Raw genomic sequence first — 16,423 nt, 5'->3', positions numbered from 1 at the left:
AAAATATCTTACTGTCCCTGGACCTTTTAGGGGAATAATCATAGGAATTGCTTTCTGATAGTAAAAAAAGTCAGTGTCCTTTTTTGAACTGGTTTTGAAAGCAGAAGTGGTTTGTATTACTAGAGCTCCACCAAAGAGCTTGGCTAAACTTGCACAAGGAGCCCTGCTGCTCGCTGCAGAAAACTTGTCAACGAGGGATTAATCATGTCGGTGGCATGACACACTGTCCACGGTGTGCGAGTCAAGCAGCTTCTGCCTGGGCCGCATGGCCATGGCCAGGCAGGCACTCTCAGGAGCACCCGGGGTCTCTGCAGCTGTACTGTGTGTGCCCGCAGGTGACCCACAACCAGGAGAACGTGTTTGACTTGCAGTGGCTGGAACTGCCAGATGTGGCCCCGGAGGAGCTAGAGGCCCTCTCGAGGAACATGGTGTTCCACCTCCGGAGGCTCATTGATGAGCGGGACGAGTGCACAGAGGTGCGTCCATGACCAGTGGCCTGGGGCACGAGAGACACGAGCACTCTCTTTCATCTCCTCTTTCCACCTTGAGCCTGGACGCCTCCCAGTCCTGCTGGTTGGATCCTGGTGGGGGTGGGGCACAGCTGCTCTCCCTGGTTCTGGCCCTTACAGTGAATGTCCCTTAGGAGATGATGTGGGAGGACGGACATTGATCAGGATGCCCAGCTTGGGCCCCTTCCTCCACCCATGCAGTCCTCTTCGTCCCACTCAATATTTCACCTTTTTAAAAAACTTCTATCAGCCTCTGCTGCCTCCCTCCCAGTTTGTCAGTCTTAGTTGAAATCTTCTCTTGTCTTTTGGTGGGTTTTTTACCCAGTCTGAGCTCAGGCACCATGCTGGGCCCAGGAGCATGCCAGTGACCGTACCTGCTCTGCCCACTGCAGTTGATTGTGGACCTGACGCAGGAACGTGACTACCTGCAGGCGCAGCATCCCCCCAGCCCCAGCAAGTCCTCCAGTGCCGACTCCACCCCCAGCCCCACCAGCAGCCTCTCCGGCGAAGACAAGCAGCACCTGGCTGTGGAGCTGGCTGACACCAAGGCCCGGCTGCGGCGCGTCCGGCAGGAGCTGTGAGTCCCATCCTGGGCTGCGGTCCCTCCTCCTGTGTGGTGTGGCAGAGACACATTGCCACTGTGAGGCTCACTCGCATGTGCAGGGCTGCAGATGGACCAGCTCTGCCGCGGGCTGGGAGGCAGCTGCATCTGCTGTGAGCTCCCCCTTTGACTGGTGACCAATTGTCTGTCCTCCTTGGGCCTGCACAGGAAGGGAGGGGTGCTTCCCGGTCTTTGGGGCTCCTGCCAGGCTGAACGTTATAGACCATCAGCAGAAATAGACTGCTGTCCACAGTCAGGTCTGGTTTGGAGCTGGAATGAGCACACACTGGTGCGTTTCTTGGCTGGAGGGAACCTGTTCTCCTGAGTTTCCTGTAGCTGGTGAATGTCACTTGGCTTGTCATCTGGGGAGCCACCTGCCTCTACCTTGCCATCAGCAGGCCCATGCTGCTTGGCTGTGGAGTGGTACAGCTGTGGCTGGGATCTCCTTACCCATCCCGCACACTCAGAGGGAAACCCGGATGGTTGGTGGATATAGTTTGAGGACAAGTGTTGAAAAGGTAAAAAGAGAAAAGAATCTTGAGTTGGGAGCCTTCTTGCAGGCCCCATAAACAGATCTCCTCTGTACCCGCAGAAGCCTGGGTCCCTTCCTTTTCCCACTGTGATTTTGGGAAGTGGTAGCCTGCTCCCAGTGGCTTGCCTAGGGAAGCCCCCTCCCTACTCCTTACACTCTTCCTCCTACTCACCTCTGCAGGGAGGAGAAGACAGAGCAGCTTGTGGACACCAGACACGAGGTAGATCAGCTGGTTCTGGAGCTGCAGAAAGTCAAGCAGGAGGTGAGCGGAAGGCCATGCTGTGTAACCAGGAGGTGGCGGGGTGGGATGTCCCAGTAACGTGGTCAGGAATGCAACATCACGTGCTTCCAGCAGAGCTGCCCCAGAGCCAGTTGTCCTGAGAACCACCGTGAAATGACTGTTTCTTAGTGACAGTATGTGGAGACCCCACATGGTGGCATGCACACGGAGCCCCTTGGCCACTAGGCACTGGCTTTTCTTGGGACGTCCTGGAGACACCATGTTTTAGGGACTTGGCCCTTTCTTCCCTCTCCAAAGGGGTGCCCTAAGCCAGGCTCCCCTGCCTTTGTCCACCTTCCAGAACATCCAGCTGGCTGCGGACGCCCGTTCTGCACGTGCCTACCGAGATGAGCTAGATTCCCTGCGGGAGAAGGCGAACCGCGTGGAGAGGCTGGAGATGGAGCTGGTTCGCTGCAAAGAGAAGCTGCACGACGTGGACTTCTACAAGGCTCGCATGGAGGTAGGCGGCCAGTACATTCGGACTGGCCTGTCGTTGGAGGTGTTTGGGGAGAGGAGCTATGAGATTTCTACAGCAGATGCTTCCCTGTACCTCAGCCTGTCTGGATGTCCCCAAAGGGCCTCTCGCTTGCTCCTTTCCTGTCTCACAGTGCCAGCTGCTTGAGGGGAGGAATGTGGTTAGATGACAGAGGGCAATGATTCCTTTTAGGGTTTCCTTCTACTTCATGCTACAGTGATGACCTTCTATTTGTGTATTTTAAGACATCTTGCAATTTCTGTGGCTAATTTGCTAGGACTCAGTTTCCTCATCTGTAAGATAGCAATAATAATAAAAATACCTATGCAGCAACTTGTGTTTGGGCAAGTCCTGTAGTAAGCCCTCATAGTGGAAGCTGCTCTAACAGTCTTTATTTTAAATCATATTGAGGTCACAGGTCAATGTAGGTGAGACCCAGACCCAGGTGAGGTCACTGATGCCTGGATCACTCACCCCCATGGCCTCATATCTGCAGTGGCTTCCAGGACATTCTTTTCTGAGGATTTGGGAGTCTTGCCCCCATTGTCCATCCCAGGGGATTTGGACGTGGTTCTGTTTACCTGTGTGAACTCACTCTGCTCAAAGAGCTCGGTGAGATCAGGATGTCGGTACATATTGCGTGATGTGTCTGATGCTAAACAATCATCCTGACACCTCTTCTTGATGGCCAGGAGGCTTCTGCAGCGACTGGAGATCTGGGGAGCACGGTATTGCCCCTTTCCCTGCTGCAGGGCTCCTGCCAAAGCGCCAGCAGGCTTGCTTAGGAGGGCTGTTGGCTGGAGAACTTGAATTGCTGTCATGCTGTCGTCAGGCCCTCAAGTCCCTGGGCTGGGAGGCGGGGTGGAGAAGGCTGCGGCTGAGGGCCTGTTTGTGCCTCAAACCTGCTCAGGGAGTGTCCCCTGAGGAATGTGAGCCCCAGGGTGACTCACCTTGCCCCCTACTGGGAAGGCGCCCTTGGTGTTGGGTATAGGCAGCCTGGGCCTGAGCCGGGGGCAGGAGGGGAGACCAGTCTTGGCTTTGTCCTGGAAACGGCCCACTGGCCCTGCTGATCAAGAGAGGCATAAATCCCTAGCACAGGCAGGTTCCAGGACATGGGTGTGTACCTATGGAGCTTTGTCCCTTACTGGAAATGACACAGGTGGGAGGGTCGGGGACCACAACACACACGCTTCCGCAGACTGCTGCCTCAGTAGCCCCTTCTGCACACTGGGAACTTTGTGCAGCCCCAAAGCGCAGTCACAAATGGAGTGCGACTCCCACGTCCCAACCCGACACTCTGTGCCGTGGGGGGTGGGTGGGTTTTAGGAGGATCCAGCTTCCGCATTCTTTCCAGGCCTTGTCTGAGCATCCTTGCTCAGTCACGCAGACACGTCGTCTCGGTGCCTGCCCTGATGCTACCAACCCCTGCACCAGGAGCAGCGGATCTAGGAACAAACAAGTTGTGCTCCCTTCGACAGGAGCTCGCAGACTTTTAGAGGGGTTCATGTGAGACTCCTGTTCCACGTTCTTAAGTTTCACGCCTCTGTCTAGTCATAGCCATATTTTTCATATGGATAATAATTTTCAGTGAAACGTTACCATGAGGTTAGCAATGCCTTACATTTTATAGAAGAGAAATAGCATCTGTCACCTGAGACGTTTCCTCAGGGGTGGGTGGTGACGCCCACGTGGGTTTGCAGATGCTAGGTGGCCAAGGCTGGCTGATGGGTTGGGCTGGTCCAGGTCACTACAGGGGGGAGAGAATCGCTCTCTTTTTGGATGCCCCGACATCAGGACTCGGATGAACAGTGAGGACAGGAGTGCATGTGCGCTTGTGCTGGGACTGGAGTAGTTACAGCAGCCTCGGGAAGTGTCTTCAGTCCTCATGGGATGCCTGGGACAATTCGTGATCCCCTCCCTTGCCCCTCTGGCAGGCCTGACACCCTTCTGTTTATGAGTGACTTTGCCTCCTTCATTAACTGAGCCGCATGAAGGAGAAGATGGGGAGACCCCTGGTCCTCGCACAGCTTGCTGTCTGGGGAGAGGCTGCAGGCGAGCTCAGTGTTATGACGCAGCACTGTGAAGTGCTGTGCTGGGGGCCATGGGAGGGCCCCTCTCCCAGACTGGGGGTGGGGGCAGGGGAGGCTGTCCTGGGAAGGCCCTGTTGAAAGTGAGGTCTGAAATGGTAAAGAGGCGTTAACCAGGCAGGGAAAGCCATGCACAGGGAGAAGTGAAGGCCTGGAAGCCCGAGAAAGCAACGTGTGTGAGGAGCCCGGAGACAAGGTTAGGGTCAAGAGGTCCTGGAGTGTCCAGAGGTGAGTGGGGCGGCGGGAGGGGGTTCCAGGGCCTAGTCTCAGAACATGTGTAGGGTACTGTCCCATCAAATGTTTGACAGGTGGGGGCTGGGGGTGTGTGCTGTGTATTTCAGAAGCTCCCTTGGGCTGCGTGGACCCAAGTCTGCCTGGCTCCAGCCTCGCTTTCTACCAGCGCTTCCCCCAATCCCATGGGAATAAGGCCCCTGGACAGGAGTGTGGTTTGTGTTGTTCACGGGTATGTTCTCAGTGTCTAGAATTAACCCTGGCCCCAAGGAGGTGTTGGGGAAGCACTTTGTGAGGGAATTACATCTGGTGCTGGTCTGGGGCTGGCTTTGGGCAGCACTGCATTCTCTGCATGCACATAGCAGCAGCTGCTGAGCTGCTGTGAACCCCCTACCTTCTCAGATGCCTACAGAGGCCAAGTGCGGGGGCAGGGCCTCCCCTGGCTGCCGCCTGCCTGAGCACTCAGGTGTGTGTTGGAGTTAACTTGGAATGCAGCTCAGAGACCTCCAGACAGGTTGCTCTGGGATGAAAGCCAAGTGCTGTCTAGGCCTTAGGGGGATCGAGGTCAGACCCCCTCCCCCAGAAGCAGGGGCCTGGGTCAGTCTGTCCCCCTAGTGCTAAGTGGGCTTCGTGTCAAGGGGCCAATGCTGCCTTAATTCACAGGTGACTTTGGGCCTGTGTTTGCGTTTTAATAAATAAGTCCAGCTTTATATAAAAATTCAGATTTTTCAGGGTATAGTGATGCACATTTCCAAGGGATTTGCCATGAGATTCCTTAAGAAGAATTTCTAAGCAATTGAAAGCACACAGTGCCATGCAGAAATGCATCTGTGAATTGAGGTTGACCTGGAGTTGTTGAAATGTTAGATTAGGAAAGACCTTAAGTATGAGGTGTACACATCCAAAAAATAGAAATAAAGTGGATGGAGAGATGGCTAGAAGGATGGATACATAATAAAGCAAATACAGCAAAATGTTAATTGTAGAAACCTAAGGTAAGCGGTGCGTGTGATACAATTATTTTAGCTTTTCAGTACTTTTTATATTTTTTATAATAAATATTGGTGGTGAAGGGGGCAATCCAAATAAAAGGACAACAGGGACATTAAGCATTTTGAATAAGCTCATATTTGGTTAACCACATCAATTTAATTATGAAACAGTTTAAAATATTAATCAGTTTAAAGCTGTGAAACAGCTTTCCATAGTTTTACCTCTTCATTTCTCAAGATGTGTTCTGTGTCTTTGATCAGAATCAGCTGAGGTGCCTGTTTAAAATGTGCATTCCCGGCCCTCGGCCCTGACCCTAGGGAGTGAGCCCTGGAAATCTGCATTCTGTGGGCTTTCTCCCAGGTGACTGTTCTGCACTCCCAACCTCAAGGGCCGTGACCCTAGATGGACAGAGGACTTTTCCTGCTGGCTTCCCTCTGTGATGGGTGGGGTCTGCAGAGCCCAGGGGCCAGTCTGTGGGTGAGCGTGGTCAGAGGTCATGGCTTTTTGCGCAGGGTGGAGGGAGACTACTTATGAGACAAATAAGAGTGAAAAAAGCATATTTACCCATAATGCGTGTATGTGGGCATGCAGTTAAAAGTCCACACCAAGTTGTTGACAGTGGCAGCCTCTGGTGAGTGGGTTTGCAGTAGAGAAGTTTCACTTTTTATCTTTGAAAAAAACTTTTACAATCATGTCAGTTGAAAGATCCTCAGATCTCCAACCCCACCAAGAAACCACGCCCCCAAGCCTTAGATCGTGCAAACTGGAGATGAGCCCCAAATCTAGTCCTCCCTCAGCCCCAGGAGTCTGGGCCTCCAATGGCCTCTTCTCCCAGACACAGGAATCCTGACCCCAGCCCCTCCTCCTCAGGGTCTTTTTTTTTTTTTTTTTTTTTTTAGTGGCTGATTAGTACAGGGATCTGAACCCTGGAACTTGGTGTTTTGACACTGCACTGTAACCACCTAAGCTAACCAGCCAGCCCACCAGAGGCTTTTTGTGTGGACCTTGAACCCCTGAGAACAGGGACCCTGTCTTACGTGACTGCATGCAGGGGCCTGGCTTACCCAAAGCACTTGGTGATCAGGGCACAAGTCAGGTAAAACCCATTGCTCTGCCATCAGGACTTGCAGTCTGGAGAAAGAACCATGAGTGTTGTGTCTCCTTAGGACTGGAGACAGTGTTAGATGTGATGGGCAGGAGAGCAGAGGAGTGTGGTTGTGCATTCGTGCGGGCTCATGTCTGTGAGCACCTGCCACGTGTGGGACACTAGGAATGGGGGGAGAGACAGGTGGCCCGGCTGTCCTCCCTTGGGCCTGCCCAGTCTGACTGCTGAGAAATGCATAAGTGCGTCTCACCAAAGGGAGTTCTCGCCACATGGGAGGAAAAGATAAAAGACTGTGGGTTCAGGGTGAGGGCAAGGTTAATTTTGGCTAGAAAAACATGGCACACAAATTTACGTTTTGTTTTTAAACTTCTGGTAGCTCTTTTTGTGTTTCCTAGTCTAGTTTACATAAGGGTTGGAACAACAGAGGAGAAAGGAGTGGGCATCCGTCCATCCCTCAGTGCAGGGGGCGGTGTGGGGAGGCGGCACCGTGGTCCTGGACGTCGCTGTGCAGACAGTAGTCCCGCTCAGCGCCGCCGGGCCAGAGGAAGGAGGACGAAGGCAGGGAGGAGTTGCCTGGTGGGTTCCCTTTGCCCGTGTTTATGATGGACTCCCCCACCGCAGGCAGAGGGCAGAGCAGTGGTGCCGGGTGCATCCTGAGTCCCATCCCATGCAAATTACAGCTTTCTAGGTGGTGCTGGCTTCAGCGTCAACAGCTCAGAGGCAGAGACCTCCCTGGGCTCAGTCCTCGCTGCAACACCAATTCACTGGGTGTTGGGCAAATCTGGTCCACACCTGCAAAAGGAGGGGGTAGCCTGGGTATTTCAAGATCCTCATGCCTTGGCTTCCTGTGGCATGGGCATGTGTTATCCTAGCGAGCCCCTCTCCACAGGGAGCCTCCCTAGAAGAGATGGGGCCCTGGAGTGGATCTGTGCAGCCAGGGGCCAGCCAAGGATAGGGCTGGGTTGTGGGCCAGGCACCAGCCCGTTAGGAACTGGGATCAGTTCCAGAGTGTTGTGCACACACATGAGCACCACCCCCAGTCCAGAGCCACACCCCCAAGATAACACTAGAGGTGCCAGGATCAGGATGGGGGTGTGTGGTCAGTTTGGTCCACCCTGCCCATCTGGGCTTAGGAGCTGGGCTCCTGCTCCACTGACCCTCCTCTGACTGGGCAGAACCTCCCCACCCACACCCTAGGGTTCCCGCAGCTCTCAGCAGCATCTCAGTCCTCAGGAGGAGAAGGTGCTCAAGAAGTGCATGTTTATTGATTCGATTCTGGTGCCTTAGGATACCCAAGACTCTCTTCTTTAAATTGAAAGAAAACAAAATAGCAAGCCTTCCCACTTTTCCCCAGCTCTCTCAAGCTGCCCCAGTCCCTTGGCGTCCCTTCACAGACAAACCTGCATGAAACCCGGCCCCTCCCGGTCTGCTGCAGGCTGCCGCCTCATCCAGAGCCACTCTTGGGAATCAGGAGCTCCATGACAGTCGCCTGATCCAGCAAGCAGGGCTCAGCCTCCCTGGCCCACCCCTCACAGCCCCAGTCACCTCCCGTCACGTCCCCCCGGCTCTGGTTCTGCTCACTCCCTGACGAGGCGAGCTCCTGACTTTCCTCCGACCCTCACTCTGCCCTCGCAGGTGCACATGGTTGACCCCCTTCCTCTGCCCACCCTGGACACCTGGCCCTTCGTCCCCACCTCAGCCCTCTGCTCCATGGGTGTCTCGCCTGCCTCCCGCCCCTTCCTTTAGCCAACATGTACAGACCAGCATGTCCCAGGTCTCAGTCTTTATGCTGATCTCTCTCTCGGATGCTAGTCTCAGTCCATACAGCTAGTCTGTAGGACTCTCAAGGTCAATATGCCCAAGGTCATTGCCTTTTGCCTCCAAACCTGCCTGGATTGTATCTGGACTGGCGTCACTGTCCACTCACTTGGGTGCTTAAGCCAGACACGAGTCAGCCTTGTTTCTCCATCCCTCCTCCCCACCTGTGCCAGGCTCGAGGGGCTCCCTGTCCTCTCAAGCCCACTTCCCACCTCCCAGCACATGGCTGTTGAGGCAGGCGTTTGCAGCGTGGGTGTGCCCTACAGCTCACCAGCCTTGTGTGTGCTGCCTGCTTGTGTGATTTCGTGAATGCTCACAGTGCCCTCCGCAAATATCTGAACTGGCCGTCCTGTCTTCATCTCTCCTGGCTCACATCCTCTGTCCCACTGCCAGCGGGGCCTTTGCAGCAGCTCATCAGGCACCTCTCCACTGCTCTTGGGATAAAATCCATTCCTCACCCCTTCTCTGGCACTTGCCCACTTCTGGTCCCCTGTGGAACCCCCACAGCTGCCCTAGGGCTCCTGCAGCTTTGCACGGGTGCTTCCTGGGCCCAACCCACCTCTTGCATCTGGCTCATGTTCCAGACCCTTTAAGACTCAGTTCAGGAGTCACAGTCCAGAGCCAGATCAGAGAACAAGCTCTGAAGGGTGTGTCCCCCAGCCTCCTGCTTCCTATGTCCTTTGGAGACCCCCTTCTTAACTCCAGGCAGCACTCCTCTCATGGCATTGTAGTGAAGTGTTTTCCTGTCTGTTTCCCAACCAGACCATAAGCTCCCTGAAGATGGGGACTGTGCCTTACTGACCTTGAGTCCTCTTACCCAGCACGTCGCCTAGCCCAGGAGTCAGCATACTGCAGTCCATGAGCCAGATCTGGCCCACCACCAGTTATTACAAGTAAAGTTTTATGGGAACAAAGTTATATCCATTTGTTGTCTTTGGCTGCTTTTGGGCTACCCCTGTGGAGTTGAGTAGTTGTAAAGGACACTTAGCTCCTGCAGAGCTGAAAGTATTTACTGTTTGGTCCTTTATAGACCCATGGTCTGGCCCAGACTAATTGCACAGTAAGGCTCTCAGTAATGACCATGTATTTGTGGAGCTTTTTCTATGTGCCAGGACCGTGTTACGCTCCAAATGCATCATTGCATTTAAGCCTCATGGTGGCCCTGTGAGGTACAGCAGACACTGTTAGTTCCTCTAATTTTTTGAGATGAGAAAATGAAAGATTAATTAATAACTTGCCCCATGTCACGGTTGCTTAGCAGGTGGACCTGGGGTAGGAATGTAACTGGTCTCCAGGACCTTGACCACCTGCCAGTGATTGAACATGAGCCCCAGCCCTCACAAGGAAGGAGGAGATAAAGGGAAGCGGGACAGAGAAAAGGGATGTGGGGGAGTGGTGAAGTACAGGTGCTCGTGGAGGGGCACAGTGACGGGCTGCCACTGCCACCTGGGGACGGAGGAAGGGTCCCGGCCTTCGGCACCTCATGTCAGGACTAAGACATATTGTAAGCGGGGAATGTTAACATTCAGGGAACCTGCTGAGGAAACCTTGAACCCAGGGAGATCTTCTGTTCCCACTTGGGACTTTGCGTCTCTCTTTGTTTCTTAATAACTTCTAAGGAATTGTGATGAGATCCGGTGCACTAAGAGGTTGAGCAGGACAGACCTGACCTGGTTTGGTTTAAGATTCAGTTCCCCACGCTCCTCAAATCAGACAAAGTTTAAAAACACGCAGGTCTTCTGGGAAGCTTGAGGGGTTTCTGTGAAGCTGGAGGTACAGGTAGGGTTTAGTGAGGGGTGATCTTTGCTGAGTGAGCAGAAGGCCTGCCCACCCTGAGTCAAATGACCCGGAACCTCCCTCCTCAGGACACCCCCTGGCCAGCTGCTGCTGCTGTGGACACTCGCGGAGCTGTGCAGTGTGATCCCGAGCCCACAGGGGGCGCCGTTTCTCTCTCCGATTCCACATCTCCTCTGGTGTTTGGTGCTCTCAGGATCAGGAGGGAGCCGTGGAAACGAGCTTTTGTCTGTTCATGTGGTGACGCTCAGTGGCTGAGTGCTGGGTTGAACAGTGTTACACAGGGCTGTGAATGATGGTGACAGTGGCAGCTGGCGAGTTTATCTGTCTCAGGGCTGTGCATGGAGTACTTCCCCCACGTCACCTAACCCCCACGTTACACTGTTTTCGTGCCCATCTTGGAAAACAGGAGTCCACAGTTGACAGGTCCCATGCTAGAGTACGTGGCAGACCTGGAAACCAGGGCCCCGTTAGCCCACATGCCTAATCGCTGCTCCAAGTTAAGGTGGCCTATTAGAAGTGGTGCTCTCAACGGTGTTAGAACACCAAGGTCAAGCGTTCAGATCTCTGCGCTGGCCAGCCGCCAGAAAAAAGGTGGAGCTCTTGAGCCTCTTGGGCACCAGCCCTCAGGCCTGTCCTGTGACTTCACAGATGTGGCCCCTCAGCTGTTTGCTGGGCTGGGTCGGGCCTTTAAATAGCCTCCTGGTTTGGTTAGGGTCAGGGTCGTGGTGGGGTGAGCTGGCCTTGGGCAGCGGCCCAGTGGTGTGGACTTGGCCGCTCGTTCCCCTGTGCCAGCTGGCTGGCGGATTCCTTGGCTTGCTTTAGGAGCTTAGGAACAGCTTCTTCCAGTCTGGATCCTCACTTCTGAGGTGCTGGGGTGTGTGAGGCAAGCTGAGATATTTCTGTTGCCTAATAAGTAGTGAAGATTGAAACTGCCAGGAAATTGAGGCAAATTTGAGTAGTAGTTAGAAATCATCCCATTCCACGCTGTCTTCTGCTCCTGGGCACCTTTGTTTATCTCTGCCTGTTGGAAGTCTCCGAGTCCTTCAAGGCTCCCCTCACCTGCCACCTCCAATCCCCCCTCATGCGTGATTTGGCCAGCGGGGGTTATCCAGCACTTACATGAGAGGCTCATGAGAGCAGAAGGTGAACAGTCCTGCCCCAGGGGCTTCCCAGTCTCGGGGAGGAGGACAGGCCAGCCCCTCCGAGTGGGCCGAGGGAACGCTGGGAGCCCAAATCCCTGACTCGCCAGGTGGGACAGAATGGATTCCAAGCACTTCTCAGAGGGGCAGCTAGGCTGGGTCTTGAAGGCTGAGTAGGAGTTGGTTGTGAGGATGAGGGGCAGCCTGTGCTGTGGTTGCTGAGGGACAGGGAGTAGTGGCGCTGGGAGTGCTGGGGAGTAGACCCTGCTGGAAGGTGGGTGAGGACCATGGGGGCAGCGACCAGAGAGGGAAGCTGGGCCTTCTGCCCGCTTGGAACCCTCAGTGTGCTCTGGCATTTGTCGTAGTAGCAGTCTGGGCCTCTCTTAACTCACATGAGCCCCTCGAGGATGGGTCTTTGGGGAGCTGAGGGCAGTGGAGAGAACACAGGGCCTGGACCCCTCTGGCCCAAGTTCAATCCCTGGCTTTGCTCCTCGCCTCGCCAGCTTTGAGACTTTGGGCTCATTCCCTAACTTACCTGAGTCAGTCCTTCATCTGTAGGAGGGGACTGTCCCCACCTCCCCGAAGGCTGCTGTGAGTAGTGAGGCAGAGCCATAGATGTTTAGTGCAGGGCCGGCCACAAACTGGATGTGGTCTCTGCTGGGGACGGGCAGGGAGAGGGCACGCAGGTGAGTCCAGAGTCTTAATGACCAGGCCCTTCAGCAGCTGCCAGGCTTTGATCAAAACTGTGTCCACTGACCAGAAAGCCTGTGGTTTTCCCTCTTCTAAGAACCTTGGCTTCTGGCCTGTATAGGAGAACGAGCACGTCGTGGATAAGCAGAAATCCTGGCCCAGCTCCCAGTTGGTGACCGTGAGTCCCTGCCCACCGAAAGATGCAGACAGATCCCCGTGTATGCTTTCGTAAACTGTGAAGGCATTTGGGGGGACATCTAGTTGCCCCAGGGGCACCAAGTGGTGCTGGGAAGGGCTCGGGGGAGAAGAGAAGCCAAGGGGGCTCTTACTGGAAGCTGCAAGGTGCGGTGCACAGCTGGGCCTCCCTTGAGTGTGAAGCCTCAAGTGCCGGGCTGCCCGCAGCGAGGGCAGAGACCAGCAGATCCCCCACTGGTACAGATTTGCGGGGTGCATATTTGTTTAGTTTGTTATGTGACAACTTAACTGTCTTAAAGACTCCCCATCTCCAGGAAACTGCCAAGAACTTTTGTTTTTCCAGGAGCATGTGTGTTAAATACTCAAGTAGGAGCTGCGTGTTGAATGAAAGCTTGTCTGAATAGCCATTCTTCCCAGGACCCTGATCAGTGGAAGGAGAGCTGAATTGAGAGGCCTGGGCTCCTGGCCTCCTCTCTTCCTCATGAAGGGAACGGACTCAGAGAAGTCTCTTACCTGTCACAGGGTGCACTTGTCCCTTCAAATGAGGTTGTAAATGTCAAGGCTTAGCTCCATGCCAGCCTCGAGCAGACATTGAGGAAGTGTTGCCTTCCCAAATTTAAATATCTTCTTGATTCATGGATTTTTTTCTTTTACTGGAGAAAGCCCATTTGTCCTTGCCCAATGAGAAAAAGTAAAGACAATAAAAAGTAGAGAGAGAATGTCCTGCCATAGGCTTCTCCCCCGACTATTTGGATCCGGATTCCTGAAAGGGCTTTGGTTTTAGACTTCTGACGTTTATCTGATGTTTCTCATGTATGTTTTTGCTAACCAGGAGCTGAGAGAAGATAATATCATTTTGATTGAAACCAAAGCCATGCTGGAGGAACAGCTGACTGCCGCCCGGGCCCGGGGCGATAAAGTCCACGAGCTGGAGAAGGAGAACCTGCAGCTGAAATCTAAACTTCACGACCTGGAATTGGTACTGCAGGCGGTGGCGTTAGCACATTTAACACGCATTGGGGCAGTTTCAGGTTTATGCCGTGCCCGTCTCCGATATGTTAGCTACTGGTTTGCTACTGGTGCTGCTACTAGTGACTTGTGCACTGCAAAGAGTGGTTGCTGAGACCAGTGGGCTTGAGTGGGCACCACTTAGTGCCCACAGAACAAATAGCACTTGACTTCTGTATTGCTTTCTGCAAGGATGAGTGTATACATGTGTCTTTTGCAAGCTGGGTCTTTGCTGGTGTTTTGGTGTGGGTTGAGCTGTGATTCGTTCGTCTCTTTATAGCTCTTGAGGGCTGTTAGCCTAATCATAGAGCCACAAAGCTGCCCACCGCCATAGTAGTAAAGCCCTGTGTAGTATGTCACTTTGTGTTTGTCTTAATTTTATTTATTTATTTGCTGGCCAGCACAGGGAATAAACCTGGGACCTTGGTGTTATCAGCACCACACTCTAACTCTCTGAGCTAACTGGCCAGCCGGTACATCACTATGTTCAGACAACGTTCAGTTAGAGACCTTGGGTCTCTCTTCAGAACCTAGGTAGCCAGGTCAGGGTATCTTTTTATGCCTGTAACTCTCCCAACGGGGCCCTGTGTTGAAATCGTTTACGTGCAGCGTTGTGTATTTGGAAGTGAGCGGGTGCTTGGAGTCCCTTCATCCACAGCGAATCGTGGTAGATGCACGGAAGCCGGGTTGGTCCGGAGGGTCCCCAGCTGCATCCTCACTCCCTCCTCTTCCTGCCCTAGGACCGGGACACAGACAAGAAACGAATCGAGGAGCTGCTGGAAGAAAACATGGTCCTCGAGATTGCACAGAAGCAGAGCATGAACGAATCCGCCCACCTTGGCTGGGAGTTGGAGCAGCTGTCCAAGAATGCAGACCTGTCTGACGGTAGGGAGCACCTGGTGCCTGGGAGCCGGCCTGGTTGCTCGGCCTCCTCATCCGGGGGCTGAACCCTTGGCTCTGAATCTTCCACGTCAGCCCATCCATTCACCCCCAGTAAATATGATTTTCTTCATGTGCCATTTGGAACTATTTCATTACAGTTTTCCCCAAGGAAAACATGAGAGGGCCTGGCAGCCTTGATGTCAGGACGTGAAATACAAATTAAGTGTTGCCAGGTTCCCCAGTTCCCATATGGACACTCCCAGGAGCATCCAGATCACAGCACGCTGACACCCAGAAGACACCTTAGGCCTGTCTGCATGGTTGAAAGCTCTGGATGGCAGGAGCTGTCCCCAGAGGTTGCTAATCCCCACCATAAACATCCTTTGTTCATTTGCATAATTGGGCAAGATGGATGCCGTCTGCTGTCTGTCTCCTGTGTGGGGGGTGCTGCTCAGGAGACCCAGGCTCTTGGTTGATCTGCCAGGCCCCTTCCTCTTGCTACTGGGCTTGCACTGCTGCCCAGTGCCCCGAGACGAGGTGTGGGTCCCGGACAGGGTGGGTGAGGCAGCAGTCAGCGCTTGAGCAGGAAATCACTCTGGCAAACAATAAGCCAGTTCCTGTGTTCCAAAATAGCACAGGTTCACCATTCCCAGGCACCTGATAATGCAAGTTAATATTTACTTAGAACTTTCCAGAGTATGATAGGGCCTTTGGCTTGTTTGGGGGGTGGCTTTTTAAAATTCCAATGAACATTCCTAAACATATTGGAAAGGTTAGGGAAAGCAGCTGACTATTTCTTCTCTTCGAGGGGTACTATCATTTTCAAACCTGAAATGTTAATTAAACCCTTAATATGTGTGAACAGTTAGCTCAGTCTGTGCTTTGGTGCCTGTGCTGGGCCCTAAGGGTTGCACGAGGTGGGATCTTGCATATTCCCTGCCTCGGGAAGCCCAAGTTCACAGTGGGGGGTGGGGGAGGGGACGGACTACTACCCCCTGGTGGAGCAGAGAGGTGGTGCAGGCTGCTCGAGGCTAGCTGATGAGTGTTTCTGAGACTCAGACCAGGGTAGCTGGTGTGGGTGTGAGGCTTCACCGATTCAGACTACTCAGTATAATTTGTCAGCTCTTTAAGGTCAGCGACCATGCTTTATTCCTAGTGTTCTCATCTCCTGGTGCCTCACTAGGAGTTCATACATGTTGGTTGAAGCCTGAATGTAATTTGAGTGGGTGGTCTAGTAGTTTCTTGAGTCAGAGAGACCTGGCTTGAAGTCCTGGCTCCTCCACTGGTTAGCTGGGTGACCTAGGGCAAGTAGTTGACCTCGTTAAACTTCAGTTTCCTTGTCTGCACTATGGGGCAATGAACCTGCCTCACAGGATCACTGTGAGTATAAATGAGATGAGACAGGGAGGTGTCAGCCCCAAGCCTGGCTACGGTGAGTGTCCAGGAGAGGGCAGCTGTTCTTATTACATTGTCCCATCAAAACATATTCAATTACTTTGGTTACTGCAGGTGCCGGTGAGCAGCTCAGTAAAGAACCAGTGACTACTTGAGTAATAAACATGTTGCATCCGTGTAATAGTCTTGGAAGCACTGACTTTTGTTGGACCAGGAATGAGGCTTATAGTCATTTCCATTGTAGAACCTTAAAAATTATTCTTCATGGGTACAGAGCTTGGGAAGATGAAGAGGAGATGGAGATGGCGATGGTTGCAGAACAGTGCAAATGTGCTTAATGCCACAAAACTCAAAAATGGTTAAAATGGTAAATTTTATGTATATTTCACCACAATCAAAAAAAGTTCTTTTTTTTAAGGAACACTACAAAGGTACTATCCAGGTGATCACAAGTTCTGAATTAGTGGAGTTTTATTTCAGGTTAGGTGTTTTCGATTTGGTTTGTCTCATTTGTAGCACAGTCTGGACAGAGCCCTCCAAGTGTCCTTGTGTGTTTGAGAGCATGTGTGTTTATGTGTGTGTCGATGCTGAGGTTGGCTTGGGGCCACGACACACCGTCCCCACCACTGCTGCCTTGCCTGTGGTTGCTGTGGGTCTTTAGGACATTCTGGCCTGTTGGGTCTGTA

General features: G+C 53.2%; 1 protein-coding gene across 1 annotated transcript; it reads left to right on the top strand.

Moving 5' to 3' along the window:
- Positions 1-335: 335 nt before the first annotated feature.
- LOC103582876 (protein Daple-like) lies at positions 336-14,345 on the top strand (the record flags this gene model as incomplete). Its single annotated transcript, XM_008564350.1, has 6 exons — positions 336-476; positions 902-1,086; positions 1,823-1,904; positions 2,224-2,382; positions 13,285-13,431; positions 14,201-14,345. Coding segments are annotated over 6 exons (859 nt in total), but the record flags the coding sequence as incomplete, so codon positions are not given.
- Positions 14,346-16,423: the final 2,078 nt, after the last annotated feature.

Source organism: Galeopterus variegatus, unplaced genomic scaffold (assembly GCF_000696425.1).
Source record: "Galeopterus variegatus unplaced genomic scaffold, G_variegatus-3.0.2 Scaffold18313, whole genome shotgun sequence".
Taxonomy (NCBI): Eukaryota; Metazoa; Chordata; class Mammalia; order Dermoptera; family Cynocephalidae; genus Galeopterus; species Galeopterus variegatus.
Note: the sequence above shows the minus strand (reverse complement) of the source record. Positions and strands in the feature narration are given on the sequence as shown.